At 45.4% G+C, this 14,390-nt stretch overlaps 1 protein-coding gene across 1 annotated transcript in view; it reads left to right on the top strand.

The window, feature by feature from the left end:
* LOC131287469 (cytoplasmic polyadenylation element-binding protein 4-like) overlaps positions 1-14,390 on the top strand; it is a 218,446-nt gene that overhangs the window by 193,774 nt on the left and 10,282 nt on the right. The window contains exon 5 of the mRNA XM_058316518.1: positions 8,655-8,849. Coding sequence (XP_058172501.1) covers positions 8,655-8,849 — 195 coding nt within the window. The remainder of the gene's footprint in view (positions 1-8,654; positions 8,850-14,390) is intronic.

Genomic DNA, 14,390 nt, shown 5'->3' with positions numbered 1-14,390 from the left:
CGAGGCGCGTGAGCGATCCTTGATCCTCCAGTCCAGCATATTTGGGAAGGACTTCCTAGGGACACAATTGACTTTCTCGATTATGCGAACGTAATGGTTTTCCCGGTCGCAACTTTGATGGTGGAGAGAGAGAGGGTTGATGATATTTAACTCCACCGGTTCCACCAGCAATCAGGCCAGTTATGCCATCGGAACGCGGGACTGTTCGTAGGCCGGGGGCACCGGTGTAGGGGCAATTTAACTCTGTAAACGATGTTTGATGTGGGCTACATTCTTTTGTTTGTAATTGATTGTGGTGTACGACGTGTGGCTGGGATTGAATTAAATTGTTCCTCATCGACGCACAACGAGCTCGTTTCTTTCTCCAAGCACGTCACCATGTTGGAACCCGCCGGCTGATTCGGGAGGCAACATTCAGCGCAAACCGGAGGGCACCTTGCGGTTGAACGATTTCCCATATACATTTCAATAAACCTTTTCCCCTTTTCCACACACACACGCCGACATTCTGGAGTGTTTGCGCTTTAGTGCCCCATTGCACGCAGAGGGTAAGGTTGTTCACAAAACCAATAAAACTAGTTCCGAAGAACCCCTTGAGCGTTAGGGCGTTAGGTGGAAAGTGTTCCCAGCAATCAAATTTACCCGATGGGGCTTCCATCGTAGCGACAATTTGCCTCGTTGCGCTGCAAATCCAGCGCCATCATGATTTTGATAATCGTCATTCACCCTTGGCCTCTAATGGGTTAGTCAAACATAGAATGCGATTTCACCTTTCGCCATTAATGTATTCGCTGTTTTTTTTTTTCTTGTCCTACCCATTTAGCACTAGTCATGGCCTGGTAAAAGTTTCTCAACCGCCCAACCCCGTCCGTCACGTGGCCCGATGTATTTGTAGTTTCTCATTAAAGCTTCAAACCGGGACGACGGTGTTGCACGGGAAAACAGGGACCGAACATGTCAACAAGCTCTTGGCACGTAACTTCCGTTTTTTTCTGCCAAGTGTTGGGAAAGTCGTCTTCCGAACGGCCATAAAACAGCACTCTTCTTTCGCCCGTGCTGGAACGAAACGGTCCCGAGGGCTCAACACCGGGACACACAAACCCCGGGACCGAGATTAAATTAAATCATGCAATCTTACCGTTCGCCATGCGCGGTGGGTGGGTGTGCTTCGGAGCCATCGGAAAGGGACCATTGCTTGCCCTAATCGACGCTCCATCGTACACCAGCCTGCCCCGTCCCGATAGTAGGCGTTTCTAATAAATACAAATTACCGGCATAATTACAATCATTTTGATAATAATTTTTCTCGCACTCCCATCCTTTGCGCTCGCTACTACCACCGGCGAGCTTAAGTTAATCCCGGCAGTAATGTAGTACACCGAATGCACCGAGCGCCACACGCAATGGGGTTCGACATGGGGCGACCTTTTCCCCATGGGGAAAAGATATTAAGTACAAAACGCTGTGGGGCAAACGAAAAGAAAAAGGAGCATGCCATGCAAGTCAACTTCATACACACACACACACACACACACGAGTAGTTTTCTTAAACCACCAGTTAGGTTGAATTTTTCTTCCCTTAGAGAAAGGTTTCCCCTGTGTGCCTCCTGAACTTCGCTTCAAGCGTGCAAGGGAGTTAGAGTGTGTCTGTGTTTGTATGTGTGACTCGACTTGGTGGGAAAGTGGGAAAATTGTGAAAATCGTTTGATTATAGCCGTCGGAATGGGTGCTCGCACTACTGCGCACTCTAGTTTTATGCTGCACGTTGTGGCAATTGGATAAATACAGAACGTGGTCTCCCGCACGGGTTGGTAGGTATTTACAAACGTAAATATTGAGAACCCAACCCCATGCACGCGCTTGGCACGATTTAGGTCTTAATCGAGTTTGTTGATGATGCTAGTAACAGGCAATTTTGTAGCAAACAGCAAAGCAGTGGAACTGAAATTTCAATTAAAATCCTCCCCCGCTCAACGCGAGTGGAACGTTACCAGGATCCCTAAGGCTGGTTCATTGGGTTCGTAACAAGCGAATCTTGGCATCTGTGTTGACCCGTGCACCAGCTAAAATCTGCGTCATTTTCCAATCAGCTATTCAAACATGGTTCATGTGATTTTGAACGCGTCTGAACTAATAGGCTTGAAAGACAACCAAATGAAAAGTGTATGCACGATAACGCCGGAAGTCATTTTTTGGTGTGCAAACATCCAAGCGGTCGCTTCGGGGGCGAAAAGTCAATTGGATTGATTGATAATCTTTGGCAAACATTTGGTAAGCGCTTGCGGTCGTGTTTTTAATCTTCTTCTTCTTCTTCTTCTTCTTCTTCAGCGAGGATTTACTCCAGTACGGCTATTGAATCCAGCTTCCTGGGCCTTCGCAAGCTAACCTGGAGACATAGACCTCTATAGGTTAAGGACTGGCTGCTAAGGCCATATGTCCTGGTTTTCTGTATCTATCTTTACTGTCTGATAGTGGTCCTTTTTCTGTTCACTCCTGTTCTGACGCTCTATACATGTGTTGTGATGTTCGATCATTTGTTGTGACGTCTTGCTGCTGTCATTTCGTTCTGTTTACGGTCCCTGCTTAGGGATTCCAGACGACCATCCCGGTTGCCTGTCGAGCTGTCCAGCTATTTCCAACTGGAAGCTGAGGCTTTGCCCCTGGCCTTATACCGGGCTCACTCGGTGGTTGATCGTGCTGCAATGGGAAAGGTCGCTTTCATCCTCTTTGGTTTTTGTTGTTCTTTCTAGAACGTAATCCTATTTTCCACAATAAAATTATATGTGTCTTTCATGTACCTTGCGTCTTTTTTCTTGAAACTTGTTTCGAACTTGTCTATGCTAATATCACTTCTTTGTCTTTCTAGTTTGTATTTATCACAGTAAAAAACTTTATGCCTGCCAGTCTCAGGTACGTTACATATATCGCAGATTCCAGAATCTACGATGTTCATCTTGTTAAGCCAGAACTTGCTGTGATCATGTCCGGTCAAGAGTCTGTTAAGCCACTTAGTCGCTTTGGCCGGTAGCTTCAGCTTGTGGTGCCATAGCTTTTTTTCAATTGTGCTCTGCAGCTTGTATAAAGTTTTGCCTTTTGTGGAGCTCATCTGTGTGTACCACTCGTTTGCCTCAAGCATCATGGTTTGTTTCAGGTTGAGGATGGCGTCTTTTAATCGGCAATGGTTCGGAATGATGTTGCTGCTGTGGGCTCCCCTTTTTGCCAACGCGTCCGCTTTCTCATTTCCAACTAAGCCGACGTGACTGGGAATCCATTGAAAAGACGCCCTGACACATAGGCAGTTGCTCAGTATCCTAAGCACCATCTCCTCCACATAGGTTTCCCCGGGGGCCTTGCTCAGGATGCTGCATGCCACCATGCTGTCAGTAAGTATTATCGGTTGTGTCAGTCTTTCGGCTATGGCAATTTCCAAGGCTTTATCTATGGCGATTAGTTCGACGGTACTTATTGCTACATTGTGCGTCAGTTTATAAGCAAAATCTTTGGTTTCTTTTGTCTTTGGTATATGGAGGTAGATCCCGATGCCGCATCCTGCCTCTGTGATACTACCGTCTGTGTAAATTCTGGGTCGGGTTTGGTCACCCTTTTTCAGGTGGGCGATGCACAACTGTCTGATGACCATGGGGTTGGCCTCCTTTTTGCTGACTGTAAGTCCCGGTATCTGCTTCGTAATCCGAAGCTCACAGCCTTTCAGATCATTGTACATAATTTTTGGGATCGTTTTAACCATATCCGCGTTCTCCATAAACGCTTTTTCTTGTGCCGACCTCCGTTTCCGGATGCCCCTTCTTGTTGACTTCTCCAGCTGTTGCCGGTTTGGTTTGGAGTACGCTATTGTTTTCACCATCTCTTTTGCAACTAGGAATTTCCTTCGTATCGGGGAAGGGACTTCCGCTGCAATTGCCATCAGGGAATTGATTGGGGTTGTTTTTGTGCATCCTGTGGCTTTGCGCAGTGATTGGTGTAGTATTTTATCCACTTTAAAACAATCCTTCTTGGTGGCATTACTTGTCATTGCTACTCCAAGTTCCATAGACCCCCTTATGATTGCCCTATGAACTTGGACCGCCTTCTCCGGGCTTACGTTGTTCCGCCTGTTGCAGATCATTTTCATCACGTTGAGTTTGCCTTGTGCCTTTTGAATCTCATTCTCTATGTGGCGGTTGAATTTGAGTTTTTGGTCAATTGCTACTCCCAGGAATGAGTGTACTTTTGTTTTAATAATATTTATGCCATTATGTTTTACTACGATTGCGGCTTCATCCTTAGGAAAGGTCATCAGTCTTGTTTTCTCTGTGTTAATGTCTAGTTCAAGCCATTTTGTGTGCTCGATGAGGGCATTAAGCAGTCTTTGGAGCTCGGCTTTGACTGCTTGCGGGTTACCGGCCGAGATTATGGCAAAGTCATCGGCGTACTGAATTAGACTGATCTTTCCATCGCTATTAAGGGAATGGCACTGACTAGTATAAATATTAAATAGGGTTGGTGACATGACGTCACCCTGGGGGAGACCCTGTGACACAACTCTTTCGATCTTTTTATCGTTAACCACCATTTGCAGCCTTCTGTTTGTTAAGAAATCTCCAATCCATCTTATCACAGTCTCTGGGATCATGGAGGATTGCAGGATTTTCTTCAGTTTCAGGGTGTCTACACTGTTATAAGCATTTTTGACGTCCACAAAAATAATCCCAGTGGTTTTGCCTGCCCTGTTATTCTTATAGATTTCGTTTACGATCCAGTTGGTTGCGGTGGTGATCGATCTGTTTTTTCTGAAGCCGAAAGAGGTGCTTGGGATGGTGTGGAACTTCTCCAGCGTTTCCGTCAGCCTTTCCAGGACTGCCGTGTTGATTACTTTCATCAGGGTTGGTAGCATTGCTATTGGTCTATAGTTCTCTGGCTTAGTAGGGTCCTTACCTGGCTTGTTAATTGCCACGATTTTGGTTGTCTTGAGCTTGTTGCCCGCTTTGCCTTGATTATATTTTTTGTTCAGCTCTTCCACTATTCGCACAGCACACTCCTCATTTAGCATTTGCAACATTCTGTACGTAATACCGTCCACTCCTGGGGCCGTGTTTTTCTTTTTTGACAGAATGTTGCTCCACTTCTCCAGGTCCAAGATCTTGTCCTCGTAGATTACGCTTGGTGCTTTGACCGTCTTTGCTTTTTTCCCGGGAAAATTTTTGTTCATGAAACCCTTGGCAATCTCTATGTTGCTGTGTACCACGTTCTCCCTTATTCCACTCTTATTTCCTCCTGTGCATTTGGCTATTAATTGCCATAGTTTCCCGCAAGAGGTCTGACCATCCACCTTCTCCAGCCATTTTTCGAAGTTCTTGGAGCTATTTTGCTTTCTCAAATATCTGAAACGTGCCACTCGTTTTTTCAGTTCTATTTGGTTATTCAGGCTTTGGTCTTTATCATATATCCTCTGGGCCTTTTTTTTATCCTCCCAGGCCTTCTCCACCTCAGCGCTCCACCATGGTTTGGGATTGTACTTCGTTTTTTTGGTGTTACTATCTCTAATTCTAATGATATCTTTGGTGATTGACATGATGGTGGACTCCTGTGACACACTTATACTCTGCATCTGGGCGGCCATTTTTCTTATGTTTACTATCACAGTTTGGTTTTCTTTTACTGGTTCTTCCATTTTGATTAAAATTACCCTATGCCCACTAGCCCCAACGTGCAGGTCCGTGACCGTTCTTTGTATTCTTTGGTAAGCCGACGTCGGTATCACAGTTAGGTCAATGGCTGAATTTCTTTTCGCACGGTCTGGGCTTATAAACGTTTCCTCCCTGTTGTGCACTAGCATGAGGTTCGTTTCGTTTATCTCTTCCAGCAGGAATTTTCCCCTCGCGTCTGAGTATGTGTTGCCCCATGACGTATGGTGGGCATTAAAATCCCCGGTTAAAACTGTCTTGTGAGTTGTCTTGTCAACGTTGGCTATTATTTGTCGTACAGCTTGCTTAAATATTGCTATGGGGGTTTTGGGACTCACATACACGGACCAAACCACCATGTTTAGCTCCCTTACATAGACACTTGCTACTTGGACATACTTGTTGGAAGTTACTGCCCCTAGAGGTCTTCCCGTCTTGTAGCATTTTTTAATGGCTATGGCCGTTCCTCCATACCCGTCATCACGGTTCTCCGTTATTACCGAATATCCTGGCAGTGACACTCTGTCCTTTGGCTTTACCCATGTTTCTTGCAGGGTTATTATATCGGCCTGCTCTTGGATCGCTAGTTTTTGTATTTCCTCCTTGTTCTGCCTCCATCCCTGTATGTTGGCTTGCAGAATTATAAGCATCCCAAGTCTGCTCCCAGCTCCTCATCCGCGATGTGGATGTTCATGTCCTCCACATCCGTCATACGCGTCTCCTCAATTATACTCCCTTCTGGTGAGGAAGCTAGAAATTCTATGGTTACTGTTTCTTCTACTTGTATGATTGTTTCTTTATCGTTATCACTTTCGTGCTGTGTTTTTTCCTTCATTTTTTCTGTGTTTTTGTTTGTGTTTATTGTTTTCTGTGTTTGTGGTTCTCTATTGGCTGTGTGGCTATTTGTATCTGTTTTGAGCGTGTTGTAATTATTGTGTGTGTTAGTGTTCTCTGTACTTTGTGTTTGTAGTTCGATATTTACTGTTTGATTATTCTTGTTTTTTGTGTGCGTATTATCCTTTCTTTGTGTGTTATCATCCATGCTGTCTTTTTTTACCTCATTCGCGTAACTATTTACTTTTGTATAGGTCCTCGGGACCATGGGGCACCTTTCTCTCCTGATTTTTCTAGCTTCGGCATAAGAGACTTTTTTTTCCGTTTTTATCTTCTGGATTTCGCATTCATCTATAAAATCCGGACACTCTCTATCCAGTGTGTGGTGATTGCCACCACAGGTCACGCACTTTAGGTCCATGCATTCGTCGGTATGCGTCTTACGGCTGCATTTGGCACACGCTCTTTCTCCTCTGCACCATTTCTTAGTGTGGCCTAGCTTCATGCAGTTGGTGCATCGCATTGGTCTTGGTATATACAATTCCACCTTTACTGGATACAATCCAAAATCAACCTTCCTTGGTACTCGAGCAAGCTTGAACGTTAGGATGGCCGTTTTCGTGTTGACGATTTCACCTTCTCGGTTCCTTCTTTTCATTATGGTAACTTCCGTTACCATCTGTTTCGTTAAACCTTCCAAAACTTCCTCCTCACTCAAGAAGAGAAGATCTTCGCATCTGATAATTCCTTTAACTACGTTGAGCGTAGGGTGTTCCCTCACACTCACCGTGATGTTTTCATTACCATGCGGGATCGAGCTTATCTTCATCAGTTTGAGTGCTTGCCGCTTAGACTTTACCCTGATCAGCATTTTACCGTCTCTCAAACGTCGTGCTTCAATTGGTTTGTCGTCCAGAACTTTGTCGAATATTTTCGCCAGGATAAAAGGATTTGCGTTAGCCAGGTCCTTGCCAGGTGTCGTCGATTCCATCAGCATAAATTGTTCGTTTTCGTACACAGCCTCATCATCGCTGATATGCAATGCCTGTTTCCTTTTTTTCTTTTCTTTTGTTGGCTCTGCCAATAAGGCATAACCGTTTTTTAGGAGGGTCCCCCCTCCGGGGTCCTCCACCCCCATCTCCTTCCTCGTTCACCCACCGAGATCGTTCGCTCTACCTCTTATCTCTCGTACTTTCCTACTTTCCTACTTGTCCTCTCAACCCTCGTCCACGCGTCCAAAACGTCCTTTTGTCCTCTCGTCTAAAAAACAAAACCTTTGTCTACTAGTCGATAGCACTTTACACACGTCCGGTCGCTTTGAAACTCTCCTGTCGACTGTGTTTTTAATCAAATGATATTTATTAATTTGATCCCATGGGTTTGATATTTCGCCCTCAACATTTTAAACTTTTACATTTGTGTAAATAACTATGCAATAGAGAAAACGCCCTTAATCTTAATGGTATAATCAAAACTAAGTTATTAATTTATCTTTCATTAATTTCCAAAACTTGCAGCGTCCCTGAATCAGCATCCCACCTGTGCAATTGTGACAAATGCCATTGTTTACCTATTTCAAATTTGTCAATTACACCGTCCCGTCAGCGCCATCTGGTGGGGTCATCCGCGAAACTATCAATTAAATCGAGATGAATCAATCACGTCATTGGCTAGGCAACAAAGATGCCCCGCGGATAATCTACCGTTATACGAAAGAGACAACACGAGTTTCCTATGACTTGCAAAAATGCTAAAAAAGAGCGCCAAATATGTGTGTTCAGTTTAGATGCAGCATTCAGACGCGACAGAAGTGTTTAAGAACGATTGAACAAGTGCTTGTATAGTTTTCTGATTGCAGTTCACTTTTTGATTCAATGTACCGCGTAAATATGATGCAATTAAATCCATCCGGATTAAAACCGCCCAAAAGTAACTTTTCGCCTAGCAATGACGATTTAGGTCGAATACTGGTACCATACTTGCAAGCACTAAAGATTCGCGATTTACATGGTTTGTGCCGTTTTCTTATTTGTGTGATACAAAAATCCATCCCTGAAAACCCTACGCTAACGTGACTGCAAATATTTCACTTTTTGCGCTTTACCTCATCTGCAAATGGTCTCCTTTTCTTTCCAGGCAAACCATTCTTCTCCGGACTCGACGAGCAGCTGAACGATGACGATGGAAACGGTGGCGGAGGCTTCATCGGGAGTAACCAGCTGCAGTTGAATTCTCCGGCCCGCTCGTCCCCGCACTCCAATGGGTCCGAAACGACGGAACGTTTCTCTCGGAAGGTGTTCGTCGGTGGACTGCCGCCAGATATTGATGAAGGTAAGCTAGCTTGAAGACATGAAGGTTTTGGTTCCACCGAAATTTCATTTTCAATTAAACACAAACGTTGTGCATCGGTTTGTCCAAATTGCTTCTACTCGAAGGAGAGCGGTCTGTTTTGGAGGGGGGATATTAAAATTTCTCCAACACTAGAACTGTGAAACGTTGGTCGAATTAATATAGAATATTAAAATTTTTACTTGTTCAGCATCAAGCTTGACTATCAAGCAAAGGCAAAGGCCACTGCGTTTGGTACGCTCGTTCGAAAAGTGAAATGGACTGCGTTTTCTTCCATCGGCCGAACCCACCGCCTACTTCTTTTATGATGCTTGTGAAAGCTGCACACTGATTGCAATTTAGTAAACAGTTGTTCCGAATTGCTAGTACTGTTGAGGGTGATATGGATAAAGAAGCTGTTGCATTGTTCAAAAGCTAACCTAACAAATTGTGTCCCCCAATGCGTAGTAGTTGCGTTTATTGTGTCCTAAAAGAAAAAAAATGAAAACAGCACTGAGTAGGTTTTTTTAATAGTTGGAATCACTCGAGTATGAAAAGTGAATACGTGATTGCTAAATCTCGGCTACTAGATGGTTATCTTTTATTACTTTTCGTGAATGATGCCGGTTCGCTTGACGTCCAAGGAAAGCAAGTGTCGTCCTACGGCTACTGAAAGTATGTTCTACGAACCAACAATAGCGTATCCATCGTATGCAAGTGACACCCATTGAAACAGATAAAGCTTTTTGCTATTTACTGCAACTGGAAGTTGAGGGTCCACCTTGACAGTCTTTTAAAAAGCTATCATATCATTCAGTTTATTGCTTCGATTCAGAGATAACAAAAGGTGTCTCGGAATGAAATTTGTGGTCCACTTGGCAGTAGTGATGCACTTGCTGCATGAGCTCAAGCTTCCACAAAACATCCCACATATGGTCGTTATACCATTCGGCGAAGACGTCCGATGGGAAATGAAATTGTCGGATCTATGACCCGACAGAATATTTCCATCTGAGAGTTTCTGGACACTGCACACCTCCATACGGTCAAACAGTGGACACACAAGTGGTGGTTTATGGAGTTTCTTCAACACCAAAATTGAGCATACAAGACACACATACACACAGACGATTGCTTACGTTGAGAAAATAATTTCTCTACTCCAGCGCTACTGCAGCCATGAGTTTCCTTGCAAACCCCGGTACAAACATCCTTCAGAGAAATACTACAATGAACTGTCGGCTCCATTACATACTCCCGGGGTGCGGAATGTTTCCAATTGCAAGACTGCTGTTATTTATCGTTGCACTTCTGCGTCATTTACCGCCCAACCGTTCGCTTCATACGGCCTGCTTGGTCGGCGATGGATTCGGACGGACGAACGGGCACACGCTTCTCACACGGGGCAGGCCTTGGGAAAACAAGGAATGATTGCCATTTACCTTCCCGAATACTAACACTCTGCCGGCCCAGTGTCCTGCGGCGCTCGAGTATGTTTGCTCCCGGTTCTGGTTTAGTTTGTTCGCCCTAATGAATTACTGCGTCATCTGGGAACGGGCTCATGTCCAGCTGATACTGACTCGTGACCATCATCTCCAACGCTCAGACACACACCGCCCGAATACAAACACACATATGCACTGCTATCGGGCCAACTAAAGAGTAAAACGTATATGTTACCCCCGGGGGCAAACTACTGCTCCTTCACTGGGTCGAGTTTTCGGACGTTAGTGGGGTTAAGAAATTTACATCCTACACTTATCAATTCATTCCTAGAGCAGCTCCGACGAAATGACGAGACATGCGATGCGATGCCATGGACAAAGTTTGGCCGGGCGTCTTCTGGTAAACAAAAGCATGATTTACGGGGATGAACAACTTCGCAAACATCATAAATAACCGACATCATCTGCCTGCTGACCCGTGAGAGAAGTGTGAAATGGTAAACAATTTGTTTTCCTAGCACCAGAAGGGCACGGATGCACTTGAGGCGGGGTACGGAGCAAGAGGAGAAGGTTCGAAATAACATTCCCAGTGCCCTTCAAACAGATTCTGTGTAGGTCGTAAAGTACTCAAAAAAGATTTTAATTTTTCAGTAAACGCCGGAGAAAGTGTTTAAAGAGTGTAATTCTTTCAATTCCACCGTTTGGTCGTCGCGCACAGTGCTAAAACTAAATCAAATTTCTACGAATCGCGTCGAAGGATCTCTGCTGGATAGCGTTACGAGCTCGAAACAAAGAAACCATTAAAAAGCAAACCCCTGGCGTAACATCAAAGTATTGTTCGTTCGAGTTGTGCTGGAATTAAATTACCAACCAGACGCCGAGGCCCACATTTTCATCGCACACCACCGGTCTGTGGCTTCATTTTCTTCTACCGACGCGTGGATTCTATCATCTTGATGGTTTGATTAACTGATGAACTACGACGGACCCGAAGATGGGTGGTGGGAATTTTCGAGCACTCCCCAAATCCCCAAATTCATCAACAACTGGACAGACAACTCATTAGCTTTCCACGGCGCATCCCACGGTTTCGGCACTTTGAGAATAATTTTGTCGCTTATTTATCCTCAATTTTTCACATTCAACGAAGGATTTACTAATGATCCAAAGATACCGTTGCGCTCGCCGCCTTGTTGGTCCCTTGGAAAAGTGAAGTGCCACAAGCGAGAATAATCTTGGGTTGCTTGAAAGAAAGCGGATCCGTACGAAAGTACAAAGGAAAGTACGAGGGACGATTCGGTGCTAGTAAATTGAGACATTTTTATCTCTCAAGAAGAGGTGTAATGTTTCCTGCCTTCGTTCGATAATAGCCTTCTCGCCCGTTGCCCTACCCTTCGTTTCTACCACTCGCCTATGATGGATTGAAAGCAGCCGTGTGTTTCCTTTCCAAAAAATCGACCCAGTACCCATGGCACAGTGGCCACCTCAGCAACACGCGTTGGACCACCAAGCCGACAGAACAGTGGGTACCGCGTGTTGTTGCCGTTAATGCAAACGTACAAACGCAAACCTTGCAAATGCTACTTCTCTTTTCTACTTCCCACCACGCCCGCCGTTTCCCTGCGTCGTAGACAGTAAGCTTAGTGCAATTGAAGTGGAGAAAAATTATACCCTACGAAATATTTTTCATGTTTTCCTTCCGTCCTTCCGGTGATTTCGGACTCTTCTCCCGCCGTGCCGCCGCCATGCGAAAGCGGATCGTACAGAACCAATCGACCAAAATCCCTCTCCTTTCAACGGGCGCGCATTTTTCTCCATCAACGAAACTTGAAACTGCTCCACTAAAGTGCTCAACTTTCAACGTGCTTGCGCCAACTTTCCGGTTTCAGTGCTTTGCTTGTACTTTCCTTCCCCGGTGCCGGCCTTTGTTGGACCGAAACGACGACGACGACGGCAGAATGCGCCTTTCGGATCCACCTGACGATGCTCATTTTATGAAGACGTCAAATTTCCTCGTCCTCTCGTCCTGTGCGCCGAGAGTGGTTCCCGTTTTACTGCCCCATTGCGAGAGGCAAAATGCTTCAATAGGATGCTTTTTATTCATTGCCTTCTTCTGTGTTTGTCAGGGGCATTTTTCACTCGGATGAAAGGCAAAGATACACAGTTCCACAGGACGACTGGAAATATTAAAGTCATTTTTAGACATCCTGAATCGTGGGACGGGCGTTGAGCCTCAGGCGCCCCCCCGCCTGGTACGATGGAGAATTTTCAAACAACCGGTTTTACTACTCTCCACTGGGTCACACAATTAAAGTTTCTTTTGCTACTTTTCGCTTTCCCCCCCTCCCAGACCCCTCTGGTGCTGGTCACTTTGCCTCGAATTGTTTCCCGAGCCGACCTCCGGCGGAGGAAACTCCACCGAAGCCTCACTACGCGCTCGGTACACTATTCTTTCTTCCTTTTGCCATCCACTCATCGAGCGCAATAGACCTCTTTGTGTTGATACTCGTTTTTGTCGTCTGGGCACAGGACCACGCAGATTTTGATGCCCGTTGAGGACCACCACACCGACGATGGTGCGGTAGCTTTTTAATTAAATACCAGCTATCAAATAAACGACCATAAAAACTATCCTTCAATGAAAGGCACCACCCGATGGACACGATCGGTGCTCTCCTGTGCAAGGATCTGATACGGTAGTCCGCGTTCCCGGTAGCGGCAACGGCAACCCTTTGAACATTAGCAAAAGCTCAGGCAATTTGTCAGACTTCATCGTCATGTTGCCGGTTAGCGGCTCCTCATCGCGATGTTGCAACCTCCCTCCCCGCCCATAGTATGGCCAGTTACGGAACATCGCGTGGATGGACGATCTATTAAATACCGCTTAATGTCCAATTCAAACAACATTTACATTTTGTCACCAGTCGCTCCAAGGCAGTCACTTGGGTTGGTCGCTGGTCTGCACTCCGCGGTACTTTGGCCAGGGCTCAACGAGCGCCTTTGTCGTTTCCCAGATTGGTCGGTGACACCGTCGATACGAAGGCAGGCCACCGCAGCAACGGAAGAAGATACGATATTCTTAAATGAATTGCTTGGCCATCTCCTAAATCATGCCACCTCTCTGCATGGTTTGCATGGGCCTTGGAGTTCTCGGTGTGGATATGTGGTCATTCTAACGATATGTTCGTGGCGTTTGCCGTCGAAAACGGTTGTTGTTTGCTTGTTATTATCAAATTTGCCATCGAGCGCAGTAATTTTGCCCTGGATACAAAGTGTTGATTACGTTGGGTAATTAAAAGCAGCTTGGATATCGTGGAAGATTTCATATGATTTATTATTTCCACATACATAATAGTTAACAAAACATGTCTGTATGTGTAGATATCTGTTCTTAGCTATTGTAACTTTGCTTTACTTTTTCTTTGAACGTAATAGAACAAACATGATAACTATCTCAGATGTCAGCTAAGAACGCTGCTTTCCTCGAATTTGCTGCTCCGACGCAGAAGTTGAGAGAAACAGCGAGGGAGTTATTAAATGTTATATTCTACCAATTCATTAGTATTCAACAACAATTGAAAGTCAAAAGCCATTTGCCTCCTCCTTATACTCCTCCACTCCGCTTGCATAACCCGTGCGGCCATCGAGACGCCCGAACGAAATTGGATTGTAGTAATGCGATCCTTATCTTTTTAGCTCGTGACATCGTAAAGGCTGCATTCATTATGCCACGCCGGCCTGTAACCTTTTCCGTTGGCCTCGTCTTGAGCAGATCCCAACATTCTATACACATGCCCTGCTTGGAAGTATGCTGCTGTTGTCCCGTTGGTTGGTGCCCGCTCGTTGTCGCTGCTGGGAGCAAGCATGTCACCCGTCACCCGTTGTGTGTCCAACCAGCTGGAGCCAGTGGCACGCAAGCGGCGGGTTCTGTGGGTTCTGAGAAGGGTCGCCAGTCGTGGACATGGTCCACGGCTAATCGATGCATAGTTTTTCCACCGAGTGTAAAATAGATGAATAAGGGCTTTTCGAGTCCCTTTTCTCCGGCTCTCCTCCGGGTTTAATATGCTTGCATTATTTTGCCTCCCATGCATATGCACGA

Source organism: Anopheles ziemanni, chromosome 3, assembly GCF_943734765.1.
Source record: "Anopheles ziemanni chromosome 3, idAnoZiCoDA_A2_x.2, whole genome shotgun sequence".
In the NCBI taxonomy this organism is placed as follows: Eukaryota; Metazoa; Arthropoda; class Insecta; order Diptera; family Culicidae; genus Anopheles; species Anopheles ziemanni.
This window is presented reverse-complemented; position numbering and strand designations above follow the sequence as displayed.